Here is a 17695-nt window from a genome sequence, read left to right as displayed (position 1 = left end):
TAATAACAATAGTGTATTGCAAACTTTACAGCCAAACTAAATGAATCAAACATTCTAGAAGCGCGTTTCAGGAACACTTTAGAAAAATGGTCCATCATTTATAAGTAAGTAACTATGCAGGAAGTAATGCTGGAGTATGTACAGTAGTAGTACTACATTAACACTTCAAATTCTACTATTTACTAATATGGTAAACATAACTAATCGGTAAGTTTTATCGAATTCAACCCTCTCTAATGTCAGAACGTTGCTAGCGGTTAGAGCGGCAAAAGTCAATGTGTGTTTCTTTTACCTATATATTTACCGACATCTTTTTCATTTCTAATCCAAACAACGTCAAACTTGGCACTCCACTTACTCGTGCCCGTAGCAAGACATCCGTCAAGTTTGAAATCCATCGGACTAACGGTTCGAGAGATATACGATTAACAGACAGACATACAGACAGACGTTCCTGTAATTAATTGATAGATAGATAGATAGATAGATAGATAGATAGATAGATAGATAGATAGATAGATAGATAGATTAATTCGTGTCTGAGATGTGAGCAATTGTCTTTTTTTTACTCTTAATATAGTTATTAACTATATTAAAGTCCCCGTGAACCGGAAGTTGCAAACGATTTTTCTCCAGTGCTGTGACGTATTTCCAAGTGAAACGGAATATTGAACAGAGGGCAGGGTTTTACTCTAGCGCTCCTCCTCTCCATCTCTCGCTCATAGCAAACTAACGGCTTGAAGGGGAGTGGTTAAGCGTTTCCCCACCCAAACTGTGAAACCTACGTCATCAGAAAAAGAAACCGTTCCAGACCGGAAGTAACTTTTCAGATTTTGATTAAAGATTACCAAGGTAAAACATTTTTTTAATATTATTTTTACTTGCACGGATTAATTGTTCACCACAAGACTAGTAATATGCGCTAACAAAGTAAATAGGTTCAATTTTGATTTCACGGGGACTTTAAGTGCATATCATATTAAAGTGCATCACTAATTACTGAAGTGTTATTCTGCAGGAACAACTAGTGATCTGGACCATTATTTTAAAGTAAAAAAAAATATCATTAGTCATATAAATGTTTCTGATGCTGTCACAAGTCAGGAGATTCATTGATTAAAAAGTAGCCGATTAAATTATTTAAATGATATGAAATATTTTATATATTGCCCCTTTAAATAGCTTTAAAGCTGTTATACTTTTGTTGGTAGTGGTACTTTATTGTAAGCAACTACTATTGTAAAGATGCTATTAGGGATGGGACGGTATGAAAATTTCATATCACGATTATAGTGTCCAAAATTATCGCGATTATCAATATTATCACGGTTTTGTTAAAATTAGATGAAAGTGTTCAAAAAGAACTGATGCTCACACTGAAAACATTTCATCAAGTTTTATCAATGAAAATCAACAAACAACAAATAAACAAGCAGCTCTATGCAGTTTTTTTTAAGCAAGATTCTATTCTATGGCATTTCCTTCTTTATAATGCTCGTCGTCAATAACAACGCATTATTACACACACAGCGCACATCAATATCACAACGGACACGCGCTCGTTTCATTCAAATACAACTTGCCGGCCGTCTTGTGTCTCCGGTTTTTGATTGTTTTGAAAATGAAATCAGAGTTGATTTATTGTTTACAGAGTTTGATAATATTGGTGTGATCATCTTGTCTGGACGATTGTTTTACTAAATGAATTTATAAACGGGTAAGATTTAAAACATTAGCTAAACTATCAATTCAATATGTCCCCGTAATTATGTGGTAAAAATAAAATCGGTGTAATACGTGATGTATCTATACATTACTATCCCTTAAAACGTCACTCTTAATAATAATCTTCTTTGAAGATGTTCGTTCGTCTTTTGGCTCAAAGACACTTGCTGCAAACTTTTCTTCGCGGAAGCTTCACTTATTTCAAGTGAGTGACAAGTGAGTGACAAGTGAGTGAATTTTTAAACTCAAAACAACATTTCGTGCCAAATATTTTCCCAGACGTAGTTTTGCTATTGAGGTCAAAGTTAACTTGCCTTGCGTTCGCTATACAACAGCGGGTGATGGTTACACAAGAAGACGACTCGGCAGATTTGAAGTGTTTTCTTTTGGACAGTGACTTTTTGTTCTGCAGACAGGGTGACTATCCTCGATCAAGTTTCCCTCAGGACTTTTGTAAAAGCCTAACTATGACCACTCCCCAGATTTGGTCCTCTTAAAAGGCTGAATCTCCCAAGCACGGTCACTGCCTTCCGCCATTCCTTCTCGAAAAGTAAACATTGCGTGCGGCGCGCGGCTGCGTCAGACTGGCCGACAGGATTTACAGTGAGTTATTAAAATCGCGATAATCAAACACGGTTTTAATGATAATTACATTTTAAACGATATTACTAACCGTCAGTATATTTTATCGTGGTTTACCGCGAAACCGGTTATCGTCCCATCCCTAGATGCTATACTGACTACTCGCTACTTTTCAGTAGTAAACTCCAGTTTGAAAGAATCTTCCCCACCCATCTCTAATCTGCCGTCACCTCCAGACTGGAGTTACTCACTATAATCCCCGCGTTTCTGAGGAATCCTGCTGCAAGTCACTGCGTGTTTCATACGGTTTAGAAATGCATGTGCTCAACCACATTAGCTAAGTTTCGCTATCAACACTCCAAACTGATCCATTGGAGACTAATAATACAAATTAGAGTTCAATTAAAAATGTTATAATATATGGATTCTTTTGTTTATGTTATTACTCACTATTATTATGTTTCAATGTTTTGTTACACATGCTGTTGCTAATCTTTTAGCTTTCCCACAGTGTGTGCAGACTACATTGTATTCACTCGTTTGTCATTAGCACTTCCTTCTATTGAATGATCTGTCAGCGGTTAATCAAAATGTTGCAAATCACAATGTTTTGTTTTTCATCCTGATTTCCTCACGGTTTACCAGACTGAGTTGGAGTTTCTTTTTCTGCATTCAGTTACCCTGTCTTGATTTATAGTTATTTAAAAGTGTCTATTTATCTATAAACACACATTAATAAATGAATATGCAGTCATATTTCCTATACCCACGTTGTGTTCTGCCTTTACTGATATTCTAGAAGCTTCAGAATGCAGAAACTCCCATAGCTAATAATTACTATGCGTTTGCTATACTGTAGAAAGGTATGACAGTAAATAAATTGTATATTACATTTCCTTTGTCTTTTCTGAGTTATTCTGAAAAAAGAGAAAATTCTTGAATTGTATTAAACTGACCAAATGGATTTTGTCCAATGTGTTATAGGCATATAAGCTAAACAAGAAGCATTAAATTTAGGATTACTTAAATAATTAATTAAACTGAAAATCATTAATTCAAATGAACTTAAACCGTTAATTCAAGTCAAAAGTAAAATCATTCTTTCAAGTCAAATGTACACCATTGGTTGTAGTTGGTTTTACATGGTTGATTTTACTGGGGTTGATTTGTTCCTGTTTTGTTAAGATTTATTATTTTAATCACATCACTGTAAAAATATTCTTGGTTTAACTTAAAAAATTAAGTAAACTGGTTTCCTTAATTTTAAGTTGATTGAACTGGAAAAAGTGAGTTAATACAATGGAGATTGATTTTTAATCATCAGAAACTCAAAATAATAAGTTAATCTGAACTAAATAAATTAAGTTGATTTGACAAAAGAAAAAATGTTGTGATAGCAAATCCAAATGGATTTTGTCCAATGCGTTATTATAGACATATAAACTAAACAAGAAGCATTACATTTAGGATAACTTAAATAATCCAAGTAAACTAAAAATCATTAATTCAAGTGAACTTAAACCATTAATTCAAGTGAACTTAAACCATTAATTCAACACTGTAAGAAAATATTGCTGGTTTAACTTAAAAAAGTAAGTTACCTGGGTTGCTTTAAAATTTTAAGTTGATTAAACTGGAAAAGGTGAGTTAATACAATGAAGGAGATTAATTTAATCATCAGAAACTCAAAATAATAAGTTATCTCAACTAAATAAATTATTTAAGTTGATTTGACAAAAGAAAAAAATGTTGTGATAACAAATCTTGAAAATTAAAAGTGAAAACTAAAATCATTCTTTCAAGTCAAATGAACACCATTGATTGTAGTTGGATTTTCATGGTTGATTTTACTGGGTTTGATTTGTTCTTGTTTTGTTAAGATTACTTATTTTAATCACATCACTGTAAAAAAAAAATATTGTTGGTTTAACTTAAAAAAATAAGTAACCTCAACTGGTTGCCTTAATTTTAAGTTGATTGAACTGGAAAAAGTGAGTTAATGCAATGGAGATTGATTTTTAATCATCAGAAACTCAAAATAATAAGTTATCTGAACTAAATAAATTAAGTTGATTTGACAAAAGAAAAAATGTTGTCATAACAAATCTTGAAAATATTTTTTTTTACAGTGATGGAACCACTGTCCATGAATGAATCATGTTCAGTTAAAGAGCTATTTTTTTGAGTGTACAGCATTTCCTTTTGTCTTCATTGGGATTCTACAGAACCCCTTGATCTACCCACTGCCCTACTTTCAAAAGTGGTTTCTGTATCTTTATTTTCACACCCTACTGATTTGTCCTATTATTTGTTTGTCTTAAAACCAACATTTGTCAGTAGTGTTGGCATTTGACACCATAATCCATTTTTACTTTCATAAAACATTTTTTAACATAATTTTGTGATTCTGCTATGACGCTTATTTCTATGTTCCAATTTCTCTGTGTAAAAAGACACATTTACAGTCATAGGTTTTAAAAATAGCAGGGCACTGTTATCTGAAGTGGTGTGAAGTAATAGTGACCAGATAATGTCAGCTCATATGCATGTGAGACACCACACCAAAGCTTATCAAAAGGCAGGATCTTAATTTTTTTCAGTCCTTTCAGATTTCTCTTAAATTCACTCATCAGATATTACTCACGTATGCACACCCATTTGTTTTATAATCACATCACACAGGAACTTAGGAAAGGGAAAGGTGGAAAATAAGATAGCACACAATAGCCCCTTACACACATATGACAGCCACTTGACTTCTTGGCTCCAGACTGTGTTTGTAAAATTGCCAATCATTTCCTCCAAATAGCAGAAGGTCAGAGCCTTTGAAAATGGGACAGTTGATGTATGACATTAGTTTTTATTATTTATTTATTTTGGTCAGCATTGAGAATATGAGTTCGAATTTATATGAGTATGGTCATTTCACCAGTTTAATCACAATTTTAAATTCCAACCCACTGGAAATTAAATTGTAATTTAATTTTGAATTGATTTGACACGGATAAATATACTACCTTTAAATGTTTTTTTAATTACAGTTCAATTCAAGTTTGCTAAGTTAATTAAAAAAATATTAAAATATAATTGGAATTTACAAGGCAAGTGTGGGCTTGTTGAAAAGGGAGAAACCCTTTTCTTTGCTAGCTTTTTTCACCTCCAGCCCCCTCCACACCTTATTTTGTCAAACAGGTCTTGCTCACTTTAACACTTGTGATAATTTAATTTATTAAAATGGTATCGGCACATTTCATATGTGAATTTTCTCATTGACTCCTTTTTTTGTGTACAGTGAGGTTACAGCCTAACCTTATAGTGGTGGCAGTGAGACATATATTCCTGTAGCCTGTGTGAATGCAGACATGCACCTGCATATGTGGTTTCTATGTGTGCATATTGTGGTCTGTGCATTGTTTTCTTGCACCCCCTCAGAACCCCCCCTATATGTTTCTGTGGTTTGACTGGACGCACGTCTATCTTTTTCCAACTTTCTTTTTCACTCTGTGGCTTTAGTTTTCTCCTATTCTGCCTATTTTACTGTAAATCATTCCCTGCATCTTATGCTCTCTTGATAAATTAACTTCACAAAGTTTTCACATTTGGTTTGGGTGTTGTCTCTGTCTCAAAACATGCTGTAATAGTTTTTTATGGGCTCAGTCACTGACATTTGGAGTGGGAAAGTTGTTGTGCATACCATTGCTATTTAGATCTTGCAGTGCATGTTGATCATACAGTTTACAATGGAATGTAGAGTCAAAAATATGATAATAAATGATAAAACATTTATGACATTTGTCCTTTTTCCAATACAATGAAATAATACAGTGACTAGGGGCAGTCAAACTTTAAAACGGACAAAAACGGCATCATAAAAGTGACATACAAGCAGTCCATACAACTTGTACTCTATATTCCAAGTCACATAGCTTTGAAATGTTTCCCTTCTGCCATAGCTTTCAATTTTTTTTAAATGATCCTTTTGCTTACTGTCTGCTATCATTGAATCGAAAATAGCAGCTATGACATTTATTGAGATAAATATCTCCTTTAACGCTCCTTTTAAGTTTCATATGACATGAATGCGAGTAAACGATGACAGAATTCACACATTTGGGTAAACTCCCACTTTTAGTCTTCAATTTAAACTAGAATGGGACTTGTACTGATTTGTAACCCTTTAAATGTTTTTTGGGGGGTTTTCATAATGACTAGTTTATGTGGACAGCGTAACCAAGCTGTGGCCGCAGTGGAAAACAGCTCTTCCCAAGGTTCTCTAGCGAGTGTGCTGTACATTTAAAACACATTCTTAAACACACTCGTCTAAAATTAGCTCTTGTGTCACTATGGAATTCTGTCCAATGGGCGGGTTTCATAAGTGTTGTTTCCTCATATTGGAATGTGTGTGTGATGTGTAAGTGTGGATGTACAGTTAAAAAGATTAGAGTTGTAAGATTGATTTATTTTTGGGGTTTTTTTTAAACACTTTTATGTTCACCAAGGCTGCATTCATTTTTGATACAGTATAAATGGCAATATTGTGAAAAATTAAAACAATTGTATTTAAAAATATAATTTATTTCTGTGATGGAAAAGCTACATTTTCAGCCTTTACACCAACCTTCAGTGTCACATGTTCCCTTTTAATGGCTTTACCTTCCCTTTTTATCAGTTTAATGCATCCTTGCTGAATAGAAGTATCAATTGCTTAAAAAGAAAGATCTTAGTGACCAAAACTTTTGATTGGTGGTGGTATGTGTTCATGTGTTTATGTTTGTATAAAAGATGTGTGACAGCAGTGTTTTATTCACTGACATTTCAAAAGTCAGGATGTCTTGGTGCTTTTTATTTCAACAAAAAGTCCTTAAAGCGAAAGTTCACCCAAAAATAGAAATTGTCATCACTTACGTACCCTCAAGTCCAAACATGAATGAGTTTCTTTTTTCTGTTGAACACAAAAGAAGATTTTGAAGAATGTAGGTAATGTTTCTGGAGATATCTACAGAAAAAAGAAACTTATTCAGGTTCAGGAAAACATGAGGCAGGGTGGGTAAATGATGACAGAATTTAAATTGGGTGAACTATATATCCCTTTAAAAATATTCACCTTTAAGCGGTTTAACACACTCTTTCTCAGACAAGCGTTTTGTTCTCTTTTCAGAGAAATGATGATTAATCCTTGAAAAAGAAGAAAGGAAGCCATGTCATTCTTTGGCTTAGACTGTGCGCGGAAGAGGGAGAGAGGTACATGACACACAGCTTTGACCTTTAACCAAAGTCTTACATCATGAAGTGTGATAGAAGAATTTTAACATCACAAAAATTAAAGTATGCAGAGACAACTACTTTATGAGTAATCTATTCATTGGTTGATTTCCCCCAATAACTGTAAACGCTGTGGTGCTATCAGAACTGTCTCTTTTTAAGCATCCTGCTCATCCAATGGTATGAGTTTAGGACAGTACTATCCAGTTTTTCCTGTCAATGACTTACAGAAGAGGGCTGCAAATTACACACTTCTTCAACCTTGCTTGACCTAACCAAATTAACCTAATCTAAAAGCCTAACCTAAAGTTTTTCTCTATATTTGTTAATAGAGGTGGAGAGGAAAATCAGAGCAAACGACAGAGAATATAACTCATCCTTCAGATATGCTGTAAGTATGAAATCAGTGTGGGAAAATCACTCTGATTCAAACCTGATATAAGTGACCCATAGTGTCATGATGACATTAAATGGAACGACCCATTTCCTCTTTCCTCCAACACATTGCACATTTTTGATTCCTTTCTTCAAAAAAAAAACTCCCAGTCCAACACTTGTTATTTGTCACTATGTCATTGATTTAATTATATGTGAGATTCAGATGTGTGAAATCTTACTTGCTATCTTATTAGGAAATAAGCATGTGTGATCTTTAGACACATGTAAGATGATGTCTGCACAACACTATTGTGACAAACATACTAACCATCTTTCAACTCTATCTTTTCTTCTAAGACTAATTCCATCAAGACCTCCAAATACAACCCCTTCACTTTTTTGCCTCTCAACTTGTTTGAGCAGTTCCAGAGGATCGCCAATGCTTACTTCCTCTTCCTGCTCACCCTACAGGTGCGTCATACATCATCATGCAATTTACTGAATGAAGCTCTGGATCTTTAGAGTATTCTTTCGTTAGTTCATTCATATTTTATTTGATAATCAAAGTCGGTCTAAGACAAAGGAAGTTAGGGTTACAACTTTGCAACTACAGCTACAGTCAGCTGACTCTCAGAGTATTAGTAGATAGTCAGTGTTAGTAGAATAAGTTGATGTACTTGCAAAGTTATTTAGTTAATAAAATGTTAAGAAAATAAAGCATTTGCAGATATTAAGCATTGAGTCTACTAATACTACTGACTGCTTGTTAACATGTAGTTGCGAAGTTAAGCCGTGTGTCCACGAAAATGTTTTTAGCCAGCTGAAAACGCCAGACGCTCTGCTGAAGACGCCATGCTTTGGGCGCTTGAGTGTTTTGTCAGCGCAGCATTTTTTTCCGTTGAGAGGTTTTGTATATCCGCAGCACAGATTACTTTTAACTGATTTCGCAGATAATTTGTTTCACAGTATAAATATATTTTTCATCCATTTTTTCGGCTTGCTCTGCTGGTTGATGTCATTGTACAGAAAGAATGTTGTGACAGTTGGTCAGTGTTGTTTAGTTCCGCCCCTCCTCCACTGTGATTGGACGGCTGGGTAAAAAGCGACAGTGATGATCGCAGCGTTTTATCCAAAGTTGCACATTTTTTAACTCTCGGCGACCAGTTAGGTCATGTGTCCACCAAAGCGTTTTTCCACGCGCCTGGCCTATGTTTTCAATTGTTTTCAATGGGAGCGCTGTGTTTTTTAAACGCCATGAGCGTAACGAGGTGTAACTGAAGCGCCCGGCGTTTTCTACTGGTCGCCGAGAGTTGAAAAATGTTCAACTTTGGATAAAACGCAACGCTCATCACTGTCACTTTCTACCCAGCTGTCCAATCACAGTGGAGGAGGGGCGGGACTAATACCACACCGACCAACTGTCACAACATTCAAACTGTGCTGCGGATATTCTGTATCATAGCAACGAAACGTCTCAACGGAAAAAAGCACGGCGACTTCAGCTTTGGTGGACACACGGCTAAAATGGATTATCAAAATAGTGTTAAAAATAGTGATACAGAAGTTAAATTCTTTGAGGATGTTTAGTCATGCATATTGCGAAGAATGTGACATAAACATGACCCCAACTTCCCGTTTCTAACAACCCAGACAGCAAAAATCATGCGGGCCAGATCTGGCCCAGAACCTTCATAAGTTCTGGGCCAGATCTGTAAAACGGACCCGGGCCGGTGTCCTTTAGCACAACGGGCCAATGCCGGTGTGGATCCGGTTTTCACATCTGGGCCGGCACTGGCCCAGCTCCAGAACAGATGAGAATTATTTTAGTTATTTGGCCCAAAGGTGGGCCAGATCTGGACCAGTTCCATACTGGATCCGGGCCAGATCTGGACAGGCACTGGGCCAGCTCCATTTATTAGTTCTGGCCCGGAATCACACCACCTCTGGCATCTGTCATAACCTTGATCTATACCACAAAACAAACCATATACAAAAATACAGATTTTTTTTCAGTTAAAGGGGTAGTTTAGTTTGTTTTAGATGTTGTGCATGATTCAGCTTGTACTATGGGTCCTAGTAATAGATATCAGTGAAGGTATACCATTTCTGTCTGAGAAGTGTAACAAATAATGACTTGTATATTTTCAAAGTACACTAAAGCTGATGATTCACAGAGCAACTTTTAGAGCAATTGTACTGGGCAATGTTGTCGTCAATTGTAATGAGTAAATATTACTACCGTAATCCCCTTCCCCCACCATCTTACGATTTCTTGTTTTACTTGCGTTTTCTTTTTCCTAGCATTTTAAACCCGATTACTTTTCTTTCTTGGAGCACAAAGCATGGATAGTCAAAGCTGTTACACAGACTGTTTCTATTTGTCCTGCATAGAATTTCAACAAAGAAAGTGATAGAACAGATGAGTGACACATTTAAAATTTTATTTAAAATACACATTTTAAAATTTTATTTTAAAATGTCTAAAATAAAAAAGACAGGACAGAAACTTAAAACAAAGTAGATAATTGCCAAACTAAAAATCAGTCTAATAAACACATTTCTACAGATAATTTCTGTCTTGAACAACTGTTGGAACAACCGTCACATAACGTCCAACAAACCATCATGGAAGAGTGTGGGATGGCTGATGCGTTCATTCCTGCAAAGTATAAAAAGAGTGTAAGAACTCAATTGATAATGGCAATCACAAATTACATGAAAATCCACTGAGATTGGTAATATTAAAGGGGACTAGGCTGGAAGATTTGACCTAAAATCAAAATCCAGATTAAGAGAACATTTTACCACAATTACAACTAATGAATGATTATCTTGTACCGCAAACATGCTTAACTGTTGTAGTTGGGGTGTTTTTTGTAGTTAAAGGACAACTCCGGCGCAAAATGAACCTTTGGTCTAATTACACATTGCTACCTAGTCAACCGTTATCTGAGATTTGTTTTCATGATTGCCGAATGTAAATAGTTTTATCTCTAAAAACAGTTTAGCCTATAGTGCTAGTATAATGCTAGTATATAGGGCATAGAATAATGACAAGTAAAAATCGCTTGTTATTACCACTAACAAGGCTCAAAATAGCCCCACAGTAACACGGTAGCATAACAAAGGTGCCTACATTCAAACCGAAGCATTGAGAACTTTGTCAGTGTCCATACAGTTTAATAAGAAGATATTTTATACACACAGTCAACTTCGCGAATACAGGAAGAAGCCATCTTTGAAAATTAGTCTCTACCAGTCGATCTAAGAACGCCGATCCATGTCCACCGGTGAGATGTGAATAAGGTGATAATGTGAGCGCGAACAGTTGGCTACGTGTACATATTGAAGAGAAGAAAACGGTTCGTGTTTGTGTTTCTTCCGAAAACAACGGACCATATAAGATTCTGCACAGTTCAGCGCACTTGGATCGGCGTTCTTAGATCGACTGGTAGAGACTAATTTTCAAAGATGGCTTCTTCCTGTATTCGCGAAGTTGACTGTGTGTATAAAATATCTTCTTATTAAACTCTACGGACACTGACAAAGTTCTCAATGCTTCGGTTTGAATGTAGGGACCTTTGTTATGCTGTCGTGTTAGTGTGGGGCTATTTTGAGCCTTGTTAGTGGTAATAACAAGCAATTTTTACTTGTCATTACTCTATGCCCTATATACTAGCATTATACTAGCACTATAGGCTAAACTGTTTTCAGAGATAAAACTATTTACATTCGGCAATCATGAAAACAAATCTCAGATAACAGTTGACTAGGTAGCAATGTGTAATTAGACCAAAGGTTCATTTTGCGCCGGAGTTGTCCTTTAAATCTGTATCTGTATTGCATTTTCAAACTTCAAACAAAAATCATTAAAATTAACAAGTTAATAGATGTTTTCTCTGGAAGTATGTTGGTTTGAGGTGAAAAAAGTTAGTCTGGAGCCCTGGTGGTCACACACCCGTGTAACAGCGTGAGAAGATGGCCTCCATTGTAGTCAGCGCTCAGTTGGTTTAGTTTGTCATTTGCTAAGTGATCGTAATAAATAAACACATAGGCTTACACAATCCCTTTCGTCCTATAGATGCATCCTACAGAATATTTCTATCGTTCCCAGGACAGCCCTGAAAAAATATGTCACTGTTCCTACATACGTACTACGTAGCTGCAATGCTATTAACAACAATTTGCAAAGTTAAACACAAAACAAATGTTTCTACAAAAGACTAGCACAATGATTTATCTACAATTTACCATGGTTAATGCATCTCTGGCCATGGCACGTTCTTTGCGGCCACCTCCGCGGTCAGAGGCCGGGTTGAACCAGCGGATGGCGTGCTGGTTAATCTCGTTGTCCGATGCGCTGCTAGCAACTTGGTTCTTCCGTACAGCCTCTGTTAAGAGAGAAAGTCAATTGGTTGATGGGTACAAATTCTGAAAATTACCTCTAAGTCAAGCCAATAACCCACTGTTTTGAGAAAAGCTTTAGATGTTGCCCATGTTTACTATTGTTGGTGTGGCAGAATACCTAATTTTGTGTAGACTTTCATTTAGTAACTCAAAACAAATGAATAACTAATCACAACTAGATTGTATTGGATCATCCTTAAATCAACCTTTTCAAGAGGAAGTGATTATGTGAGTAACCAGTTCTGTCATGACTGCAATCTATTTCAGCACTGCTTAAAAGTATTTTTTTTGGCTTTAAAGTTGCATCCCTTATTATGCATTATTAGTAGTGTAAAACTAGTAAAATAAAAATTCTTACTAGTAACATTTGGAATAAATACTAGTATCTAATAAATATGTACTAGTATCTAATGAATAAGTACTAATATCTAATGAACAAGTACTAGTATCTATTTAATAGGTACTAGTATCTAAAAAATAAGTACTAGTACCTAATGAATAACTACTAGTATCTAATGTATATGTACTAGTCACAATTGGAATACATACTAGTCAGAACTGAATAGTTGATATCTGAATGACAGATCCCCATGGAAGTCAATGGCAACAAAAGTCACAATATTTAGTCACAAAAGAATAGTCAGTCACTATCGCAATAAGTACTAGTACCTAATGAATAAGTACTAGTATCTAATAAAAAAGAACTAGTATCTAAGTACTAGTATCTTTAAAAAGGTTCTAGTACCTAAAGAATCAACACTAGTATCTAAAGAATGAACAGTATCTAAAGAATTACACTAGTAGCTATTGAATAAGTACTAGTACTTAATGAAATAGATACTAATATCTAAAAAATAAGTACTAGTAGCATGAAAATAGAGACTAGTAGGTTAAAATGATTAAATGTTAAGTGGCTTGCCATAACCCAAATAAATATCCAAATGAATCAGGCACTGCTCAACCATAATACCACGGCGGGATTTCATACAAAGTCAACGAAAAGAAACGGAGAGATGCGTTTTCCCGCCCATAGACCTTATATTTGTCATAATTTGACAGTGAACTTAGTAAACAATTAATTTACACCTATGAATTAACGTTAACTTATAATTAATGTCAGATGAAAATTCTAATTTCTTCTAGCTTTGATTTTTAATACTTTACCTATCATAACTTCATAATGTTGTGCTTTATCATAGCAGGATAAGGATTTAAAAAAAAAAAAAAGTCGGAAAAAAATACTTTAGTTAACTTACCCTATTAATCCGGGGCTCTCGCAGCCAGGGGTGAAGAAAATATCTAAAAAGGAAGACAGGTGCTGTTAATTAACGTTAGTGCTGTTCAAAACTACGTATACAACATCATTGTAAGTAACTAACGTTAAACAGCATTAATGTTTAAGCTAGCTACACACAAAGTTGTTTATTAATGCTAGCTTAGCTATCAGTTCATTCAGCTAACCCAGCTAAAAAGAGTACGTTACGTTAGCCAATCTTCAATAGCCATCGTAAGAAGTTAAAACCCGGTCAAAACTTTCCGAAATGTTGATAACAAACATTACACCGCTATTAAAAACAAGCACACTAAACTGTTTGACTGTTTGATATCGTTCAACTTACCGTTATAAACTCTTTCCACGGAGCTTGCAGTCCGAAGATCCAAATGACCAACAGTTCACGCGGTCGTTCCAACGGCCCCGGGCCAGAACAACAACGATTCCGCCGACTGACTTCTGATCTGGAATGAACCGGTTAAAAAAAAAAAAAGGAAACAATTCGCGCGCTCGTTCCGACGAGTCCGGGCCAGAACTATTATGATTCCGCCGACTGATGGATGTTCACGCCTACTCCCGATGTACACAGACTACATGCGGGCCGTATCTGGAATGGGGCAGTAAAACGGGGGTGACTGTTACACGGATCTGCCGGTTTGGAGGCGGATCCGGCCCAGAGTCAGCTGCTATCTGGGAAGTCTACGCCCCACAAATTCTAAATTCCTAAATACTTGTGCAATAATGATTGTGTCATGACTGTATAACTTTATTCGCTCACTCTTTATTAGCCTTGATTTTGGACGAGTCAGATAACTTGGTAGCCGTTTCCGTTACACTCCATGACAGCTATTTCCATTCATGCAAGTACAGCTACCTATACAGTAGTAAATGAATGGGGAAAGACAGAATTCTATGAAACTGTTTGTCATAATTGCGTTATCAATAACATTTTAAATCAGACACAATGATTTCTCAAAGTTGTAAATAAAACAGATTATGGGAGTATGTTTTACGGGAAAATATAAATGTCAGTTTTTCGGCTTCAAAATTTGACATTTTATTCAATTCCTCACTTGCTGTGGGTTTTTGAAAATTTCTTCATAGTCATTTAAGTCATTGAAAAAAATTATTAATGGATTAATGGTGTGTCGTCTTCTCATGCTCTCCCATATAGATTATTAGGGTATTGTGAAGACATGACCAGAGCAAAGGGAGGAGACGCTGCTTGCAGTCAGTGAAATCTTTATTGACTTCCAAATAAAGAATAAAAAATAACAAAAATAACACTCAAGGTGACCCTCCTCACAGAGGTCCCTCACCAGAACTTTCAGAGACAAACATACATTTCTTTATACTGAAGGGTCAAACCATTTTACAGTAATAGGGAATTTAAATAATGTTTACATACATAATACATAACTACACTTAAAATGAAAATAATATTCAAAATACATCAACCTTAAATTATACAAGGAAAATACAAATAATAAACAGATACATTTCTACATACAATGAACATAAACACAATAAAACATGAAACAATAACCCCCTGCTCCCATTGAGAAATGTACTAGGCCTACACTACCCAGAATTCTTTGGGATGGCATAAAATGAGGAACAGGAAGGCCGCGCGTCCTCTTAAACAGCCCCGGAAACCATACTGCAGACATGAACCCAGAAGGTTAGTTTGGCAAATGAGGATAAAACTAATGATTCATGTAAATACCAAAATAAAGAAATAAATCTCTTGGTGTTTTTTATTAGTCTAATATGCACCTCAGACTAGAAAAAAAGCTACCAAATAATGAGAAACAAACATGTATAGAAATAATATAAACCAAACAAACACATGGGCCTACACTGGGCCTAACTTAGGACTTTGTCATAGGTATGTTTTACAAAAAAAAAAAAAAAATCTTTAATTTAATTCAGTGTGATACTTTCAGTTTTTTTTTTTTTTTTTTGTAATCGTGTAAAAAAAAATATTCCGCTCAATTTTTTTCAGTGCAGAAAATATGCTGACTATAATCGAAATATTGATGTCATAAATTGTGTCTGAAGCTCAAATCATGGCGTCATATTGTGTGGTCCATTTTTCCCCATATACATATTTACTAGTGCACCATCTCTGGCTCACAATGTGATGTACTATACGGTGGCTTTTGCATTTAATACTTAATTATCCCATTGCAACATTCAAAGCACATTTTAACGTGTGTTTGTGTGTGTTTGTGTGTGTGTTGTATTGTAGGTTATTCCTGCTATTTCCTCTCTGCCTTGGTTCACCACTGTCTTCCCTCTAGTGTTAGTATTAACAGTGACTGCAGCCAAAGATGCCATTGATGATATTGTAAGTAAACACATGTGACCGTATGCAACACACTGAAGATCTATTCATCCGTTGTTAATGTTTCTCTCATTTTTCCCCTCCTGGCTGGAACTAGCGAGATCTGACTGTGATTTTACTATAAATGCCACAGACTGATTTATTCTGTATTCCCGAAGCCCTTAATTCTGTTGGTTTATTTTTCTGTGGTTAAAAGCATCTGAGACTGCATGATGGAGGGAAAATAAAGGCTTTGTTTTCCATGTAAAGAATGTATGCAACATTTTGTGATTATGTTATGCTTTAAAGTTCTGGATGAAATCTCATTGGTCCCAAAATCCCGCTTTTCATAAATATCGCAATGTAACTGGTAAGGAGAATAAATTATGTAAATATAGTTGAAATCAGACTACAGTTAGTACTCATTTTTGTTCAGCCTCCCTGTTAATCCAGAGAACCGCCTCTGCTAGATCGCAAATTGAGCTACTTTGGTTTTTCCTATGGTCTTGTTGGAAATAAATGACATTTAATTAATGAAAATGACAGCTTTTACTATAATACTCAGTACATGTCTCATTTAAATGCCCTTTACTTTGGCGCACGGGCGTCACGCAAACTTTCCTCCGAACAGCAGAAACTCGTAAAGCAAAAGGTTACGGGTCTGAATTTGTCAGTGGTGGACTGGAAAATCTGATACAGGGAACAGGAGCCACCTCGGCCGCGGCAGGAACACAATAGTCCTTATGTTCTTACTGAGGGGAGTGGATGGGATTTAGGGAATCGCTGCTCTGCTCCTCTTTCTCTCCTCGTTCATTAAACTGGAATGAGACCTTTGTAAATGCAGATCTTTGCATTTAAAGATGTTCTTTTTGCTTTCATATGGTTTCTCGCTCCATTGTTTTCCCTCAGTCTAATTTTCTCTTTTTTTTTTCTTTGCAGAATCGCCACAGAAGTGACAGGCAGGTGAATAACCGTAAGGTGAACGTGCTTATCAATGGAAAGTGAGTGGCTGTCGTATTTATTTCAGTCTTGTCACCTGCACACATTTTCACATGACACTTTTCTTTTTTTCACTTTCTAGAGCAAAACAAACAAACAAATGGTGCATTTACCTAGAAGGTGATTGGTTCTTTTAACACAAAGGCAGGAAATTTGCTCATACGTTTTTTAATTTCTATAAATGGTGCGTCTACTTTTCATAGGTTTAATCAGAAATGTTTTGAGTTTTGAACTAACTACCAAACAAACACATCAATCCCAACAGGACACAGCTGTAGACCCATAGAAACGTTTTTCCTGTTGTTCTGACCTGTGTTTGTATATCTTGATCTCTCTCTTACACACACACACACACACACACGCACACACACAGTGGATGAATGATGCCTTATATGTTTTCAGAAATCTGTTATCACCAGATTTTTGGTGGTCCCTCATCATGTCAAAATCAAGCTCCACTTGATTTGCATTCATAATTTATGTTGAGTTAAATAGAAACGAATGATGCACACACCCTTAGTGTTGCAACATATTGTAATCACAATTATGCGTCTTTCTCTTTCATAATAGACTGATAAGCGAGAAATGGATGAATGTGCAAGTGGGAGACATCATAAAGTTGGAGAACAACCAGTTTGTCACAGTAATACAATTAAAGATTTACATTTATATTACATTATTTAAAATCTTTACGTAAATATTCAAGATCAGATGTAACTTAATATTGAATTAAAATCCCCTGA

The 17695-nt window shown here is 35.6% G+C and overlaps 1 protein-coding gene and 1 long non-coding RNA gene across 4 annotated transcripts in view; one reads left to right on the top strand and one right to left on the bottom strand.

The window, feature by feature from the left end:
• The window catches only part of atp8b5a (ATPase phospholipid transporting 8B5a), a 34669-nt gene that overhangs the window by 4196 nt on the left and 12778 nt on the right, over positions 1-17695 (top strand). The window contains exons 2-7 of one of the 3 annotated variants that reach the window (XM_039658593.2): positions 7466-7548; positions 7902-7960; positions 8305-8418; positions 15879-15977; positions 16893-16954; positions 17523-17595. In XM_039658593.2, coding sequence (XP_039514527.2) covers positions 7506-7548; positions 7902-7960; positions 8305-8418; positions 15879-15977; positions 16893-16954; positions 17523-17595 — 450 coding nt within the window. In that variant the 5' untranslated portion in view covers positions 7466-7505. Of the gene's footprint in view, positions 1-7465; positions 7549-7901; positions 7961-8304; positions 8419-15260; positions 15309-15878; positions 15978-16892; positions 16955-17522; positions 17596-17695 lie in introns of those variants that run through there. The other 2 variants (XM_089130513.1, XM_089130514.1) reach the window with 2 other exon arrangements.
• Positions 10368-14314, bottom strand: LOC148981749 (uncharacterized). The gene is made up of 4 exons (XR_016168369.1): positions 13974-14314; positions 13611-13653; positions 12199-12338; positions 10368-10606 (listed from the first exon to the last, which is right to left on the bottom strand). It is a non-coding gene; the product is annotated as an uncharacterized LOC148981749 (long non-coding RNA).

The sequence above is a fragment of the Pimephales promelas genome, chromosome 4 (assembly GCF_988280905.1).
Source record: "Pimephales promelas chromosome 4, fPimPro1.hap1.1, whole genome shotgun sequence".
Classification (NCBI taxonomy): domain Eukaryota; kingdom Metazoa; phylum Chordata; class Actinopteri; order Cypriniformes; family Leuciscidae; genus Pimephales; species Pimephales promelas.
This window is presented reverse-complemented; position numbering and strand designations above follow the sequence as displayed.